Here is an 18,711-nt window from a genome sequence, read left to right as displayed (position 1 = left end):
TAAACACAGGTACAGTGGATGCAGAACTCACACACAGTCCTGAACCCCGAGGGGTCCCTTCCTCTCACATCCTTCGTTTTCCCAGATAAGGTTCCTGTGTACATTGTTAGAGAAATGAAATGAAGTTTCATATGTAAAATTCCGTTTTGTGAGAGATGGTACTTCTAGATAGACTTGAAGTAATTGTGTTCATACCCTTTTAATGAAAATAGCATTTAATGAAATAACCAGCTATAATTTCCTGATATTCAGGAGTAATTGGATTGCTTAAATATACCACTTAAATACTTGTTTCTTGTTATTATTATTTAACAAACCCATTGCTTCCCAAGAAAAAATAGACTTAGGATATGAAAATGTCTTGAATATGTATGAAATGTATGAATAGATGAAGAACAACCATGTGTCTGTAGCTATTTTCACCATTATGGATGTGCCTCCTGTCTAACCTGCATGTCTGTAGTCCAGATTTACCAGTTATGAGTGTGTCGCGTTCAGTGTTATCTGTGTGTGCAACGTGCATACACACACTACATCTATTTATCTGCATATTTGCACACACATGTACTCACATCTTTTTTTCTAGCATTTGAAATCTTATTGCTGACATGTTATAAACTCTCTAAAGTGTTAGCATGTGGAGACTTGATCCCCACTACTGATCACATGTGACCTTCATCCAGTGATGCTAATATAAACTGCTAATATAATCTGCTCAGATTCCCTGATGTCCCAGACCACACATTACAGTTGTCCGCATGTCTTGAGTCTCCTTTAATCTGAAAGTCTTCTGACCCCCCGCCCCTGCCCCTTTCTCTTATGGCAGTGACTTCTTAAAGGCCCAGGGTTTATCTGTGGAACCCCACAGTATGGCTATTCCCTTAATATTGGACTAGTTTGTTTTTCTGGAGAACCTGAAACATCTGTTCTGGCTGCTCGTTTAAAATATTTACTCGTCTCATTTGTAATTATGTGTCTGTGTGGATGTGTGCACATGTGTGCAGTACCTGTGGAGGCCACCAGCTGACAGTCCTCCCTGGTAGGTGGTTGTGACATAGCTGATATAGGGGCTGCAAATGAACTCAGGTCCTCTGCAAAAGCAGCTTGCACTCTTAACTGCAAAGCCATCTCTCCAAGCCTGTATCTTCTCGTTTATTAATATCTTGCTGTCTTTTTCTTTCCCCTTCTGACCCTTGTGTAGGGCCTGTGTATTATCAGCAGCTGCTCTCACTGAATTCAGCTCTCAGATTTCTTAGACACCAGTAGGCAGAGGCCTCTGTGGCCCTTCTGGCAGTTTGCCAGGAACACCATACTGTTCACATGTTGGTCTTCTCTTTTCAGCAGTATGCTCTTTAAGAAGTAACTCGTCACCTAGTTGGTAGCACAGAATACAGTGATTGACCTGCTCTCCCATCTGCCTTTGTAGCCAAGACAGTAGGTCCTCAGTGAAGACTGAGTCCTCCCCAAAGCATCCTTTCTTTATGAATTTGTGAATTGTGCATAATTAAAATTGCCCTAGTTACAATACAATAGGGATTCTTACTGGAGTTCCGTTAGCCAAGGATTTGATACAAGGATTTCTCATTTGTATTTTTTAAAGAGATTTGTTTGTTTGTTTATTTGTTTAATGTGTATGAGTACACTGTAGCTGACTTCAGACACACCAGAAGAGGGCATTCGATCCCTTTACAGATGGTTGTGAGCTGCCATGTGGTTGCTGGGAACTGAACTCAGAACGTCTGGAGGAGGAACAGTCAGTGCTGTTAACTGCTGAGCCATCTCTCCAGACCCTTTTTTTTTACAAAGGTTTTATCCCTTCAGCTCATCATATGGATCTTTTTGTTTCCAGTTTTTCAATATGCCTGAAACCTGCTTTAATCAAATAAATCCCATTTAATTATTATATAAAAATAGTCATTATTTCTGCTTCAAGTAAAAATGACTACACCATCAGTTCTGAGTCCTTACTTAGTGTAAGCCTTAGACCAGCCAGCCGCAGGTCGTTGTCTGGGAGCTGCTTCGTCTTCCACCTACAGCAGACCGATAGCATCAGTGTTTCTACCTCCCTCTGCTAATCAGTAACATTTTTGCTGATCCCTTATCTTAGTGGGGTAGAAGGTCCTGCTCCTCTTACATCACCCGAGTCACTGTGATTTAGAGAGAGGCACTGTACCAGAAAGATTTATGGGAATAAACAGATGCTGGTCCTCTCTTGTTCTGTCATTTAGAAGGACTGACTGCACAGCAAACCTGTCTCAGGAAGTCAGAAATAAGTAAGATAGAAAGGAAGCACGAGCAGGTTGACTCGGCAGATGACAGTGCTTGGTGTGTAAGTCCGGTGACTGAATTTTGATCCTAGAACCCGTGGAAAAATGGATCGAACTGACCCCAGCAAGTCATCCAAAAGAGGTGCACACAGCTGCCATGGTGCATGCACACTGTGGCTTATAAATGCCCCCATAATACTAATAGGATGGAATTAAGATGAATAAAAAGTCGAAATATATATAACCAAATCCTCTCAGTGGTAAAGCAGAATTCTGTATGCCTTTCTCATCTGTGAATTGTTTTAGGTTCTGAGGAAATTGGTCTGACAGTACACCAGCCCCAACAATACTCTCCTCTCGTGCCTAGCTCTTCTGAGACTTGGAAGAGACCTGGGTATGGAGAAGGCTGGATGCACAAACTGTTGAAAGGTCAAAAGCCATCTCAATATCTAGCAGTACAAGATAATTTCAGAATATAACAGATTTACTTGGTGAACGTAAGAGGTTTCTTATTCAGAATGCTGGGTGTATAGGAACACGTACATGTTTATATTGGAATAGTGAGGGAAGTGGCATTTGGTTTATTTCTCTTGTGCATATGATGGTGATGGGATCATGTATACGTGACCCACATGTTAAGGTCAGAGGACAGCTTGTAGGAGTTGGTCCTCTCCTTCTACCAGGGCTGCCAGGGATCAAACTCAGATGCCAGGCTCTGTGACAAAGCTTCTTTATTATCTGAGCCATCTTGCTGGCCCAAGAAATTGTCTTCAAGAATAACTAATTTTTATACAGCATCTAAAAAGGATCATGTAGATATACAGTGAAGTTTTCATAATAGTGAGATTTCTTTAGATGCTTTCTTTTTTCTGTTTTACAAGTTTTCTAGATTGTTATATATGGTTAATTGATGATTATTGATTTCAGTGTTAAAGATTAAATCCAGAGCCTCATGTGTATTACACACAGCTTTCAATCACTGAACTACATCCCCAGACCCATTATCATTAATTTAATTATTGGTGTTTTTCTTCTACTTTTCTTGCCTGAAAATAAAGTTGGCATCAGATTCAATAAATGTCAGAAGTAAACATCCAGTATATTTTATAGTTGGCTTTGTGGTGCAAGCATGTACTGGGTACTTGGGAGACTGAGGCAAGAAAATTGCAGGTTCAAGGCCAGCCTAGACAAGTTAGTAAGAGTGTCTCAAATGAAAAGTGAAATAGGACGAGGGACATAGCTTGGTGGCAGGTAGGGCTCTTGCCTAAGAAAATAAAAAAAAGAAAGCAAAACCAAAAAAAAAAAAAAAAAAAAACAAAACAAAAACAAACCAGAACTGAGCAGGTTTTGTTTAAGTACAGTCCAGTCTTGCTTTCCTGTCTGTACAGAGGTTTCCACCCCTTGCCTCCAAGGTTCAGCAGCGTAGGCTGTAGCTTGAGTCTCACAGCTGGATACTGTTTCGGCTTGTTGGTTCTCATCTGCAGATGTGAGATGCTAAGGCGTCTGAACTGTGATACTCTCTGCTGGTATCCTGCACCCCGGCCTCACTGTTTTCCTCTTTCCTCCATGCTAATGTTTGGTTCTTTTGATTATTTTTTTTCAGTGCAATTAAACTGAAGCCCAAAGAAGGGGAGACATACTATGATGTGGTAGCTGTTGTCGACCCTGTCACAAGAGAAGCACAGAGGCTCGCACCCTTGCTCTTGGTAGGCCTGCTCTGGAGGTGGTTCATGTCTTTAACCAAAGTAGTCCTGGGCCCTGTGATTGTCTAGGCATTTCCTTTGTCCCTTAAACATCTTCTAGAGGAGGCGGACAATATGTCTTCGTAAGGACTGACACAGGCTTGCTTTCCTCACGGATTGTATCATGTCCTTACATATGGACACTTTTATATGTGCTTAAAAAAAAACGAATACAGTACCCTAACATTTCATTTAAGAGTGTGTGTGTGTGTACGCACTAGGGCCTGGACTTGGAACCTTACACATGCTATGTGGGCACTCTGCCAATGGGGTGTATCTCTAACCCTAGCTGGTATTCTTTTTAGGATAGTATGATCATCTAGGCCTCTCTGTAAATGTTAATCCACATGCTTTTTAATGTGAACTGAAGCAGTGAGCTCTTGTGTTTTCCTTTGTAGCTCAGGCCCATCATTTACCTGCTGTTTCCTCACAAGCCAGTGCTAAACTCTGTGTGAGGAGCAGTGATCTGCAATAGCCTTTTTAAAAAAAGATACATGTATTCATTCATTCACTCATTCAGTCATTCATTCATTCAGTCATTCAGTCAGTCAGTCTGTCAGTCAGTCTGTCTGTGGGAACCCATGTCACAGTACATGGGTAGAGCTCAGAGGGCATCTTGCAAGAGTCCGTTTTGCCTTTGGGGTCTCAGGGGTCAAACGTGTTGTGAGCCGGGCAGCAGACGCCTTGCCTGGCTGAGCTACTTTGTCACCCGCCTGCCCTCTTAGGAACCAGGCCCTCTGTGTGGACTCCATTGGAGCTCTGATGCCCAAAACTTCTCTAGTGCAGATGCAACGACAGGCGTTTCCTTGGTGTATCTTCTTGAGATGTTAAAATGCTTTGCCTCCCAAGTAATTGTGAAACAGTTCTGAAGAGAAAACCTAAATATTTTGTCATCTGGCTTGCTTTTTTAGGTTTTGGCTCAGCTGATAAACATGAGTCTGAGAGTATTCATGAATTGCCAATCCAAGCTTTCCGACATGCCTTTAAAAAGGTAAAATGCCATTTCAGGAACATTGTTTTATAACAGTACCAAATCTAAAAGTTAATACTGGGTGGGAGGAATCGGGAACGTTGACAGGTTGATTGTGTATGAAAGGATGTGTCCTGACAGTTTGATGATGTCGCCTCTCTGCTCTGGTTAGACATTCTAAGAACATAGCAGGGCTCGGAAGCACTTAGACAACATCGGTACAAGGTGCTGGCGCATTTACGTCTCACTTTAAAAGAACGCAGCCATTAGGTCTCATGTAGGAAGCTTTCTCTACTCATTCTCCTGCGTCCTGGGATAGGAGCAGACTTGGCTGTAGGAGGCCATTTGTGGAAGTGCCACAGTGACCGTGGTAGCTTAGCATATGCTCTGCCGTGGGGAATGTCTTCCTCAATGACGGGCAGAGTCCTGTACTTAGATTCTTTATGGAACAGTTTTGGACTGAAAGAGCTGCGGCTTCCACTGTGAGCTGCATTGCATACTATGTTCTCAGTGCCGGCAGAGGACCCCAGTACCAGTTAGTGCTCTAATTTTAAGGAAAAGGGTTCTCCTCAAAGAGGACAGTGCTCAGGAAAGCGGTTGTGACCCTGATGGCCACAGTGTGAAGGGGTCATCTCCTGCATACTTCCTGTCTCCCTTCCCTTGACTTTACAGCAGCCCTGGGAGGCATCACTAGACCAAAAGGTGGCTTGGCTTATTGTCCCGATTTGAAGGATACTGTCCAAATTCAGTTTTTTGTTCACTGTGTGGACTCTGTGATTGCATCAAGAAAGCCTAACACTTGTGTTTCATTTCAGCTTTTACCGTTACGTCTTAGAGCCGGAGATTTCTTTCACTGCAGACAACAGCTTTGCCAAGGGACCAATAGCAAAGTTTCTGGATATGCCTCAGTCTCCGCTGTTTACTTTGAATTTGAACACACCCGAGAGTTGGATGGTAGAATCTGTCAGAACACCCTATGATCTTGATAATATTTACCTAGAAGAGGTAAGAATGTAATTGATTTTGAATATTGAATCACATGTCAGTAAAATCCGTTTGTCCTTCAGTCAGTGGCGACCGCTGGAGCAGGGTGGTGTGTGTCGCTGCTCACACATACGTCAGTGCCCTCCTTACAGCAGCAGCTTTGTTCAGATGCCCGTCATGTTCAGTAAAGGCTGCCCCTTTAAAAGCGCTCATTAGAAGCTGAGGTGTGTGCATATAACACCCACTCCCTGTCTCTCTGGCAGTTAGGAATTTATTTTTGTTTTTGATGTCTGAGCTGTTACCCAATGGGTAGTCTTCATGGCTGAAGTGGTTGGTTTTTGACACGTTTGTTTGTTTGTTTGTTTTGGTGGGGGCTGGGGAGTGCCATGGTGTACATGGGAGCCAGTCAGGGAATTTCTGTGGACATCAGATCTCCTTCTGTCATAGAATCCAGGATCGAGCTCAACATCAGCCTCAGTGATTTTATCCTTGTGATTATTTCCCTGGGTCCTGCAGATTGCGTTTTGAGTATACATGTGTAATATGACGGGGTTAACGTTGACCTTTCAGGTGGACAGTATAGTGGCTGCTGAGTATGAGCTGGAGTACCTGTTACTGGAAGGTCATTGTTATGACATCACCACAGGCCAGCCCCCTCGAGGACTGCAGTTCACGTTAGGAACTTCAGCCAACCCAACAACTGTGGACACAATCGTGATGGCCAATCTGGTAGGTATTCGGTTCATCAGATGGGAAAACTTCCGTGGTGGTTATTTAGATGCCGTAATTTATGACAGGACAGTTAACATTCTGAACCATGGAGTGAAATAAGAATCAACAGTGGACTGAGTGTAGTCAGTGTAGAAGTGCGTGGCTTGCTCTCCATGGAGCACAGCAGGCAGGCTTCTCAACTCCACCGCCCTGCTCTCCTGAGTCTGCTTCTTAGCTTGTTGGGTGATAGTTTTTTGGTTTGTTTTGCTTTACTTTCCCCTAAGTTGTTAACTATGTTTTAAATTTTTTTAATTATCATGGCCACAAGACCCTGGGTTCAATAGCCAGTACAATGAGAGAGGGGGGTGTAGATGGGTTTTCATACACACATACATGATCTGACACTTTAAAAGAAAATGTAAGTATTCATCAGAAACATTTTAAATTTAAAGAGAACTGAACCTGTACTTTGTTTGTGTCCTAGGGATATTTTCAGCTCAAAGCTAACCCAGGAGCCTGGATTCTGAGACTGAGGAAGGGGCGCTCGGATGACATTTATAGGATCTACAGGTAGGACCAGGTGATGGCTTCATATAGAGAGACTCAGCTTTAGTTGCACGGTATCTGGCCTTATCCAGGCGTCGTGTGTGACAAAGCCTAGCTTTCAGGGACAGTAAGTGTGGGAGAAGTCGTAGCAATGAGTTGGTAGTAAGGGGTATAGAGCTGACTGGCGTGAGGTCTGGTCTCCATTGCTTTCCCTGTCAGAGCTGTATCAGAAGTTATTCTGTCCCTGATGCAGACAACAGGAGCTTTGACCGCTTGATGATACTTCCTGGGAAGTGGAGTGGGGTTGGCCCTGTTTAGTACGCTGATGGGCGGTGTTTATCTTGATCCCGGGCTGGGTGCTTTGTGCGTGCACAGAGCACATGAGCTCTCTGTGAAGTCTGACTGTCAGCCCTGGTCCCTGGGCTGCAGTTGTATAGATGTCCTCTATTACAGACTGTCAGTGACAGGAATTGTCTTAAAGTTCAAAAAACCCCAGAACACTATTTTAAAGTTGTGGTCTCTATCCTGTTTAACAGTTTAAGCTAGTCCTTAGTTCTGTACCAGTTTGTATAGGGAATGGTGCTCATTATGGTTTATGTGAACATCCTGATGTGTGTATTTGCTTTGGCTTCATGGCATCTTATTTGACATGGGGAGGCAGTGTGGACCAGTGGTTTTGGTTTTTTGTTTTTGTTTTTCTAAAGATGTATTTATTTTATTTATAAGAGTACACACTATAGCTGTCTTCAGACACACCAGAAGAGGGCACTGGATCCCATTACAGATGGTTGTGAGCCACCATGTGGCTGCTGGGAATTGAACTCAGGACTCTGGAAGAGCAGTCAGTGCTCTTAACCACTGAGCCATCTCCCCAGCCCAGTGGTTTTGGTTTTGATGTGGAATTTTACTCTCTTGTCAGGGCTTGAACTGGACTCAGGTGAGTCTTCTGCCTTAGTCTCCTATAGCTGAAACTACAGGCATGCACCACCATACCTAGCTTTGTGCAGATTTCTAACTCAACAACTATGGGAATTTTGTGCTATTATAATGTCCTTAGTGTAAACAGGACCTGTGAACGTATGAGCGTTGTCATGGTCTGTCCTGTGCTCATCCTGCCTGAGAACCCTTCACTCTTTGCCTGGTACTCTGAAAGGAAGTCAGTTCACTTCTCTAGCCTGGAGATGGAAATTTCCGTGAACATTTCTTTGTCCTGTAAAGGTGTTTTTTTAGACTGAGGAAACCGTTGGTTTGAACCTTTCTGTGATGAAGATGGGCAAGCACAGCAGTGGTCCTGAGTATTCACTGCATTCTGGGATTGTGATTTCTCTCTCTGTCTTACTTCTCTCTAAGCCATGACGGAACAGATTCCCCTCCTGATGCAAATGATGTCGTTGTCATCCTCAATAACTTCAAGAGCAAGATCATCAAAGTGAAGGTGAGCCTGCTCTGCTCTGGCAGCCACCATCTGAGGATAGACAGCGGTCAGCCACTGCCTGAGGACGCTGACTCTAGTGGCTGTCAGGAGAGCATTCTCACTGTAGCTTATTAAGATACTGTGTAGTGTTCCATTTTGTGTTAATTATTGTTGTGATTTTTACCCTGCCTAATTTACAAATTAAGCTTTATTATAAATAGAATGAACAAATAAACATGCAAGGTTCTGTGCTCTCTTAGATTTCATGCATCCACTGGGGGCTTGGAATGTTTCCCATCAGATAAAGTAGGACTGCTGCATTTTGAAGTCATTCTGGGATTCCGTTTGGAAGTGTTTTTGTCTTAATAATTCTAGGGATGCTGCTTAAGAAAATGTCTTTGTGAAGTAAACTTCTAGTTTTCTTCAGTCAACAGATTGTCACTTTTGGTAATCTCAGAGTCCCATTTTATACAAAATGTCCCCACAGAGACTCTGCATACTATCTCACTTGTAGCTCCAAAGTCCTGATTGACCTGACTGGGACTTGCTATGTAGACCAGGTTGGCCTCGAACTCAGATCTGTTTGACTGCCTCTCACGTGTTACGATTAAAGGCATTTGTGCCTGCCTTGCCCAGCTCAGATTTGCCTTTTATTTAAGTCTTATTTATTTATACATATGTAAATGTGCTTGTGTGAATGCATGGCACTTGTGCACCTGTGAGGGGCAAAAGAGAGCATTGGTATCTCTTGGAGCCGGAGTTACAGGCTTGTGAACTACCCAGTACTGGGAACTGAGCTCAGACCCTCTGGAAGAGCAGTATGTATGCGCCCTGGACCACTGAGCCATGTCTCCTGCTCTGGCTCGGACGTTTTCATACCCACAATTGACAGCGTTATTATTTTATTCTCAGAAGACTGTGGGAAGGACAGTAAGGTGACAGTTTTTATAGGCAGGATGGTGCACACTGACAGTCCCAGTACTAGGGAATTAGAGTCGGGAAGATCAGGAATTCAAGGTCAGCCTTGACTGCACTGTGAGTTCGAGACTACCTTGCATGATATGAGACACTATCTACAAAAACAAGCACAGAGTCCAAAAGCAAGTGACTTTATTTAAAGTCTTTTCTTACTCTCTCTCCTCGGCATTTTGAAATTCTCTGTCTTAAAGTAAAATGATTGTAGGATAAATAACTGCTACACACGGTAAAACCTAAAGTCAGCCATTGCATGGCTGAACAGGAGGAGGATGGCCCCGGAGAATCCTTTGTGGTAGAAGTCCTGAGCAGGGACCATGGCCTGATGTGCTCTCTCAACAGTTCCTGCGGGCCGCATTCTTCCCTTGAAGTTGCCAGCTAGAAGAAATAGTCTTCTGGTTTACTCCTGCTGTTTCTATGCATCTGACCTTGGTCTTGGCTCCTTGTACAATTCTAAGAGGTTGCTAGCTGCTCCCTGAAGGCTTTAACATGAGTATTCTGATAAACACACTGCTGTAGTACTGACTGTCTGGGTGAGGGTCTCCTTTAGTTGAATTGGGTGATTGTTTCCTGTTGGCAGTACTAGTGTGCAGCCAGTGAAGATCAGGTTTGCGCCTGTCTGACCTATCGTGTACAATTGCAGGTTCAGAAGAAGGCCGACATGGCTAATGAAGATTTGCTGAGCGATGGGACGAATGAGAACGAGTCTGGATTCTGGGACTCATTCAAGTGGTAAGTCGAATTGGAAGCGCTTACATGGGAAGGGGGGCTGAGAGGTGGGAACCATGCACCCTTGGAATAAGGGGTTTCTGGAATGCACTCTGCCCTTCTGGTGGGTGGGGCCCACTGCTGGGATAGGTGATGGTCATTATTCTGCTGACCTCCCACTGGACAGCTGCCTTCTTTGGAGTAGCCTGTGTTCCAAGTATTCCTAAATGACCAGATGCCTTGGGAAAGCAACCTCCTTACTACCTCCTTGTCCCCATACCCGGCCTAGCATCTCCTGGTGCTTCCCTCTGGAGCAGGAAGGCTCAGGCAGCTGTCCTTTTCCTCTCCTGACAGGTTGTGTTGGCCCCACATTGTAAGTGCTGTTTTAATTCTGTCGTCACAGGGGCTTCTCAGGACAGAAGACTGAGGAAGTAAAGCAAGATAAGGATGACATAATCAATATTTTCTCTGTTGCATCTGGTCATCTCTACGAAAGGTTTCTTCGGTTAGTTCTCATTATTTGTTATATAAATGAATTTGTTACAAATTTGCAAAGAATTTGTTCTTTGCATGAAAGGATTTGCTCAATGTGTTTTGTGTGTGTGTGTGTGGGGGGGTACTCTTAGGGCTGTGGCTAGCTCACTGCATAAAGTTCTGTTTGTTTCAAACTGGTTCACTCCAATGAAGTAGAGCTACATGGTGCTCTGTGTGGATATTACAAAGCTATAGACCTTTAGTATCCTATGCACACCTTATAGATTATTCTTGGGGGTTTTTTTTGGCCATTGAATATTGCATAAACCCAGAAAATTAGGGAATTTAGCGTAGAAAGAACAGAAACTATGTAACACATTTGGCCATCTTCTACAGATCCACAGGACATTAAAGCAAGATCTCAGTTTTATTTGAGAACTCCTTTACTTGGACACTGATGCTAGAATGGGAGGGAGTTTGTCTGGGTCATGCAGCTGGAAGCAGGCAGGCCATTGCTTGCAGCTGTTGATGTGGTTACGGGGGTGGGGGGTGGGGTAGGAAGGTGGGGGGTGTTGGGGGTGGAGACTTTCAGGATCAGTGTGGGATCCTGAGGTCTCAGGGTGACTGGGAGCTCAGCTTTGAAGACACATTACCTGAAGGTCCCAATTTCACAGTTGTTTGTCTTTTTAGTTTTCATTATAAATCTGATATAGAAAATAATAAAAGTAGTCATTTGGTTAATTTTTACTCCTTTTTCCAATAAAATGACAGCAGCGATGATAGCCTTCCTGAGCCTGTGCCCTCTGGTTCCCTTCCCCATTACTGACTCCCCTTCTCTCACAGCTCTCTGTTCGGGCTAACAGAGGCTATGTATGTTGCATTTGCCCTGTACCAAATGTTGCTGTGCCTGAGCATGGGTTTGGAGAGTGGTGTAGTCCTGACCATGGCCCTCAGTGCTAACTCACTCACACCACCAGTTGATGGGATGGGTCATTTAAAGTGCAGCATAATTAGTGTCTGCCTCTATCTGTTGGAATATCCTTACAGGGAAATGCTTGTCTCTCTCGGTGACATGGTTAGAGTGCGGTACGTACACTTTCCCATTAGCAAAGGTCTCTGCCTAACTGAACCGTGAGTTAGCTCTGCTGTCATTCTTGTGAGTTTCTCTGCTTGATGTTGCTGAGGTTAAAAAGCATTGGGAAATGATTATTTGTTTTGTTTGGCAGCATCATGATGCTATCAGTCCTGAAGAATACCAAAACTCCTGTGAAATTCTGGTTCTTGAAGAATTATTTGTCCCCCACATTTAAGGTTTGTTCATGGGGAAAAGGAAAACCTTGTTAAGAGAATACGTGCACTGTAACATTTTCTTTTCTACGTTTGTTTTATCTGTATCTTTACCTTTTATCCCTTTGTCATAATACTCTAATTTCATTCTCCCTTTCTGGGTTGGTATTTTTTTCCAGGTTGCTCTGTTTGGGGTAATAGTGTTTATGAATCTAAACCCAAAATTATGGCCTGCTTGAAGCTAGGTGATACAGGAGGAAAGTCTTTGTCTTTTCTTTCTTTTTTACTTTTTTATTTTTTTACTTATTTTATTTATATGGGTACATGGTAGCTGTCTTCAGACACACCAGAAGAGGGCATTGGATCCCATTACAGATGGTTGTGAGCCACCATGTGGTTGCTGGGAATTGAACTCAGGACCTCTGGAAGAAATCAGTACTCCTTAACCGCTGAGCTATCTCTCCAGCCCACTTTTGTCTTTTCTAAGAGACGATGTTTTAGAAAAAGATCACAGTCCTTGCCTCGGAGGCTTGCGTGTCTTCCCTTAGTTTAGAAAGCACAGTGATGTGTGTTTTGAGAATGAATACTTTTCTCATGAGTAAGGTCTGAGGGGGCTGCTTTCCCTGTGCCAAAAGAAAAGTTTCCAGCGTGGCTCATATTAGCTTGGCCTGATTTTCCTGAATTCACTTTTTCTCTAGTATTTGTAGACAACTTTGTATTCAGTGTGACTCATCTCAGGTGAGTCGTTACCTCACCTCTGATCTCCTGAGAGCTGCTATTTGGAGCACAGAACTCGGATTTGTCAACACCCGGAGCCTACTCAGAGTCCTGGCTCTGCTGTGTGATAGCCTGGGTTAGACTCAGCCTTGAGAAGACCTTAATATCAAACTCCTCGAGTGTTTTACTAAAATTAAATTTAGATAAGTGAACCCGGAGCTTATGTACCAACCCCCACCACACACACACGCGCGCACACACACACACACACACACACACACACACACACACACGAGTTATAAAGTTCTAAATCTAAAAGCCATCCATCCCTTGCAGATTTCCATCATTTCTTGTGGTGAATAGACATCATCAAGAAATAGGGATTGGACCAGAGTTTAGATGTTTTCTTATGTGAGTAAAGTGGATTAAAGCCAGATTTTTCTAGACCTTGTTTTAGTGTGTTTTAGTTGTATGGTAATAATAATGGTGGCTAACTTACATTAAGGCATTGGTTTTCTTAATCAGAATGAATGATTGTTGTTCCCTTTGTCTAAAAATAGGAGTTTATACCTTACATGGCCAAAAAATACAATTTCCAGTATGAGCTTGTTCAGTACAAATGGCCACGGTGGCTTCACCAGCAGACCGAGAAGCAGCGAATTATCTGGGGCTACAAGATCCTCTTCCTGGATGTGCTTTTCCCATTGGTTGTTGACAAATTCCTCTTTGTGGATGCTGATCAGGTAAGCTCACACACACGGGGTTAACATGATTTTCAGATGGCAAAGCACCTGTGTTTGTATCAGTATTTCAGAAATACGAAAAGAAATCACCCAGATGTCATTACTTTTTATGTTTACGTTCCATCAGCACATCTTTTCTTTAAAAACTTTTGGAGAGTTTATGCTTGTATACAATAAAATGAATAACCCACTATATCCAATTAGAGCAGCCCATGGGTACATGGGCACAGAGCCATCCACTGGAGCATGAGATCCTGTTAGTGACCATATCCTGAAAAGAGAAAGATCCTCCTTCCTGGCAGCTCTCCTCAGTAATGGGTGTCCATTCATCCGCACTGTGCCTGGTTGATGCTGTACAGGTGCCACAGCTGCTCTGAGTCCAGAAAACAGCATTCCACGTCAGTCCTCCCCATCCTTCACACAGCAGTCCTCCCTATCCTCCCGTAGCAGTCCTCCCTATCCTCCCATAGCAGTCCTCCCTATCCTCCCATAGCAGTAATCCCAATCCTCCCATAGCAGTCCTCCCAATCCTTCCATAGCAGTCCTCCCTATCCTCCCATAGCAGTCCTCCCAATCCTCCCATAGCAGTCCTCCCAATCCTTCCATAGCAGTCCTCCCTATCCTCCCATAGCAGTCCTCCCTATCCTCCCATAGCAGTCCTCCCTATCCTCCCATAGCAGTCCTCCCTATCCTCCCATAGCAGTCCTCCCTATCCTCCCATAGCAGTCCTCCCTATCCTCCCATAGCAGTCCTCCCTATCCTCCCATAGCAGTCCTCCCTATCCTCCCATAGCAGTCCTCCCTATCCTCCCATAGCAGTCCTCCCAATCCTCCCATAGCAGTCCTCCCAATCCTAGCAGTCCTCCCAATCCTTCCATAGCAGTCCTCCCAATCCTCCCATAGCAGTCCTCCCAATCCTTCCATAGCAGTCCTCCCCATCCTTCTGCAGCAGTTCTCCCTGTCCTTTCTGTCTCATTTTCCTCATTGTTCTCTGAGCCTCAGGATGCAGATACTCCATTCAGCACTGAGCATTCAGTCTCCTTTTCACTTTGACCGGCTTTGTATCTGCTGCCTACTGCATAAGCTTCTCTGACCAAGGCTAAGGGCAGTGCTAATAATAAATATTCAGAGGGTTGGGGATTTAGCTCAGTGGTAGAGCGCTTGCCTAGCAAGCGCAAGGCCCTGGGTTCGGTCCCCAGCTCTGAAGAAAAAAAAAAAAAAAAAAAAAGAAAAAGAAGAAATAAATATTCAGAAGGTTTTAACATAAATATGTAGAAGGTACCTTGAGAGCATCACTATTTAATAAAATAACTATCAGGTTCTGCTCTGTAGCCTATGGGCTTTTGGCCATGATTTCAATACTAGGTATGAAGTTTCCTCCTGTGGAGCAAGCCTCAAATCCAGTCAGAAAGCCATTAGTCATCCCATAATAGTCACCGTGCTGCATTGGTGCCAGCGCTTTCTCCTACTCTGTGGACTGTTTACACACACCTTACAGCAAAGCTTGACAGAAGCTTTTTGTTCCAGAAGAGCCCATTTGTTCACTGAGTACTTTGTTTCCTGGGCTTATTAGAGTCTATTCAGACTCTCTGCCTCCCTAATGCTGCGGCTCTTTAGCACACTTCCTCATGCTGTGGCCATCAGCCGGAACATTACTTTTGTTGCGACTTTGTAACAGCAGTTTAATTACTGTTGTGAATTGTAACGTAAATAAAGATCCAAGTGCAGAACAGCCTTAGGCCCATGAAAGGTCTCGACCCACAGGTTGAGAACCACTGCTGTGAGTTGAGGTCCCTCACTCTTTTGTCTAACAACTTCAGAGTACCAGATCTTTTAATTTAATCTTATTTTTATGTGCATTGGTGTTTTGCTTGCATTCCTATGTGTGAGGCTTTTGCATCCCCTGGAACTGGAGTCACACACAGGCACTTGTAAGCTGCCATGTGGGCTCTAGGAATTGAACTTGGGTCCTCTGGAAGAGCAGTCAGTGCTCTTAACCACTGAGCCAGCCCAGAGTATCAGGTTTTATGTCGAAGTTCTTTAACAAGTGGAGCTTAGTTTTCGCAGAGTGAGAAATCAGAATCTGATTTCATTTTTCCTGCATGTTGAAATCCAATCTTCTTAGTACCATTTGTTGAAGATGATGTCTTTTCTCCAGTGAGTACTTTTGATACTTTTTGTTAAAAATCAAAACTCGTAGTGTGTCTTGTATCTGGGTCTTCCGTTCTAGTCCACTGATCTCCATGTCTGTTTTTGGTGTCCGTTCCTACTGTTTTTATTGCTAGTATAATGTGAAATGAGATATATATAGCGAGGCCTCCTGATCTGTTCTGTTTGCTTAGGATTGCTTTGGCCATCCTTGGTCTTTGTGCCTCGTCTCTGAGGCATGGCCTTGGAATTTCTGTTTGAGCTGCACTCAGTGTCTTTACATCTGGGGGATGGCATTTTCATGATGACTCCTCTAATCCTTGAGCAGGCCATCTCTTTCTTCTCTCTTCTGTCACAGCCCCCCACCCCCTACCCCCAGTTTCCTTGGCTGCTTTTGCTTACCTGGTTAAGTTATTCCCTATGTCTGTTCCCTATTGTTGTTCCTATGTCTGTTTGTGTTTTTCCTGGTTTCTTTTCCAGGCTATTATCGGAATAGAAGAAGGTGACTGTTTTTTGTTTTTTGTTTTTTGTTTTTTTTAATGCCACTTTGCTGAAATGTATCAGCTCAAAGACTTTTTTGGAGTCTTAAGCATCTGTTTTGTATAGAATACTATTATCTTCAAAAAGGAATACAGTGACTTCTCCTGTTTGTATTTCTTTTCTTCTTTTGTCACATTGTTCAGGCTAAGACTCTAAGCACTATATTAAATAGAAGTTGTTCCTGATCTTGGGAGAATGCTCTGAGTTTTTCCTCCCTTTATATGATGTTAGCTTCAAGTTGCTTTTATATAGTTTTTATTTTATTGAAGTGTGAGTCCACCATCCCCAGACTCTCTTTGATTGTTGTCATGAAAGAAATCTTGAATTTTATCAGTGACATTTTTTGTCCCATTTGAGAGAAACTTGATTTCTGTTCTCTGGTTCATTGATGTAACTTAACTAATTTACATATCTTGAACCACTTCTACATTTGCTGAAATAAAGCCAACTTGGTCATGATGAGTGATATTTGTGATGTAGCATTCTTCAAGGATTTTAGCATCTATGTTTATCAAGGAGATTGGCCTGTAATTTTCTTTTTTTTTTTTTTTTTTTTTTTTTTTTTTTTTTTCGAGCTGGGGACCGAACCCAGGGCCTTTGCGCTTGCTAGGCAAGCGCTCTACCACTGAGCTAAATCCCCAACCCCTGTAATTTTCTTTTTTGTTGTATATTTTTATCTGATTGGTGTCAGAGTGATACTGGCTTCATAAGAAGAGCACAAAAGACTTCCTCTTCTGTTTTATGGAATAATTTGAATAGAATTCATATATTTTTTGAAATTTTGGTACAACTTTACAGAAAATCCACTGGAACCAGCCTTATGGTTGTGAGCTGCCATGTAAGGGACTCAAACCTGGGTATTCTGAAAGAACAGCCAGTGCTTTTAACCACCCTCCTTCAATTTTAGTAGGTAGTTTTGCTGGGTATAATAGAGTTGTTTGGCAGTTATGTTCTTTTAGAGCTTGGAATTCTTCTTTCCTTTTGTCTTTTAAGTGTTTCTGTTGAATAACTAGGACCTATTCTGATGGGTCTACCATATAGATGACATGACCTTTCTCTCGTGAAGTTTTAAGTACCTTTTCTTTATTCTGTGTTTCTAGTATTTTAATATGTTGGGAATTTCTTTTCTGGTTTGTCTTACTTGGAATTCTGTAAGCTTCCTGTACCTTACTAGGCATCTTTTTTCTATAGATTCGAGGAGGGGTTGGGGATTTAGCTCAGTGGTAGAGCGCTTGCCCTGGGTTCAGTCCCCAGCTCCGGGAAAAAAAAAAAAGATTTGAGGAAATTTCTTCTATGATTTTATTAAAAATATTGTCTATGCCATTGGAGTAGGCTTCTTATCTGCTATAATTAGAAGATTCAATATTTTGGTTTTTCCATGTTGTCCCAAATCTCTTCCTTTGTATCCACGCTCTCTCCTCCATCCATTTATCGTTGACCTTTACTGCATGATTTGAATTCCCTCTCTTATCTTCCTGCCCTGATGCTGTTTTCCACATTCTGTTCGTGAGGATTTCCAACTGAGCTTTAATTTGGCTAACTGAGATTTTCTTTTCAATCTCTTTGGTTTTTCTTCAGTATTTCTCTCTCTCTCTCTCTCTCTCTCTCTCTCTCTCTCTCTCTCTCTCTCTCTTTCTCTCTCATTTGATTTTTATATCATGGGTTGATTTCCTTATTTATCCAGCTCTTTTATTTTGTTCTCAGAATATACCCATGCCCTTAAGTTGTTGATCATAGTTATAATTATTCTTTTAAGCTCTCTGGCTGCAAGTTCTTCCAAGCCATTTTCATTAGGAGCCAAAACAATGGGGTTAGTCCTGAAGGAGACATGTTACCTTGTTTTGGTTTTGTTTCTGCTCTGGGACTTCATAGTTTATTGGTTAAGTTTTTCTTTCTTTTGTACTTTTTGTTTTTTTAAATTGAAATAAACTTTTCTTGTCTTTTAGTGGTGGTGGTTATAATGTTCAGGGGAGGACTAAATTGTAGTAGGGTTGAGGTGCTGTTTGTTGTGTGGGACCCGTTTATAGGAACAAGGTCTTGATCTTATGCCTTCCTATGAGGGTGCCATCTTGTGGAAATGTGGTTATCTTGCTTAGGTCTGCAGCTTTTCTGAGCTGTGGACCTTTGCATGCCTGTGGATCTTAACCAGAGTCAGATTATGTGCAGTCCTGTATCTTACATATTAATTCACTTACCATAAATACCAAAGTTACAAAGTAAAGGCTAATATTACTTGGTCACCGTGTCCCCAAAAATTAGCTACTTCATTGTTTAGTTACAGTTCCTCCATTGATTTTGAAGCTGAGCCTTTCTCTGTCATCCAAATTGTTTCGCTGTCTCTGCCTTTAGAATACTAGGACTCTAGGCCTGTGCTGTCATACCCAGCTAGGACAATTATGGCTCCAGGCCTGTGCCACCATACCCAGCCAGGACAGGAGTCGCTGGCATGGATGGTACTTGAAGTTCAGGGGCATGCTTGGTTCTGA

The 18,711-nt window shown here is 42.9% G+C and overlaps 1 protein-coding gene across 1 annotated transcript in view; it reads left to right on the top strand.

The window, feature by feature from the left end:
* Positions 1-18,711, top strand: part of Uggt1 (UDP-glucose glycoprotein glucosyltransferase 1) — a 110,425-nt gene that overhangs the window by 78,663 nt on the left and 13,051 nt on the right. Inside the window, exons 26-36 of the mRNA XM_032900915.1 lie at positions 1-9; positions 3,871-3,973; positions 4,921-5,000; positions 5,795-5,984; positions 6,534-6,692; positions 7,159-7,244; positions 8,571-8,655; positions 10,253-10,341; positions 10,721-10,822; positions 12,018-12,102; positions 13,356-13,538. The exon at positions 1-9 is cut by the window's left edge and continues 87 nt beyond it. Coding sequence (XP_032756806.1) covers positions 1-9; positions 3,871-3,973; positions 4,921-5,000; positions 5,795-5,984; positions 6,534-6,692; positions 7,159-7,244; positions 8,571-8,655; positions 10,253-10,341; positions 10,721-10,822; positions 12,018-12,102; positions 13,356-13,538 — 1,171 coding nt within the window. The remainder of the gene's footprint in view (positions 10-3,870; positions 3,974-4,920; positions 5,001-5,794; positions 5,985-6,533; positions 6,693-7,158; positions 7,245-8,570; positions 8,656-10,252; positions 10,342-10,720; positions 10,823-12,017; positions 12,103-13,355; positions 13,539-18,711) is intronic.

This window comes from Rattus rattus, chromosome 4 (assembly GCF_011064425.1).
Source record: "Rattus rattus isolate New Zealand chromosome 4, Rrattus_CSIRO_v1, whole genome shotgun sequence".
Lineage (NCBI taxonomy): Eukaryota > Metazoa > Chordata > Mammalia > Rodentia > Muridae > Rattus > Rattus rattus.
The sequence above is the reverse complement of the archived record's forward strand: the minus strand, read 5'-3'. Positions and strand labels throughout refer to the sequence as shown.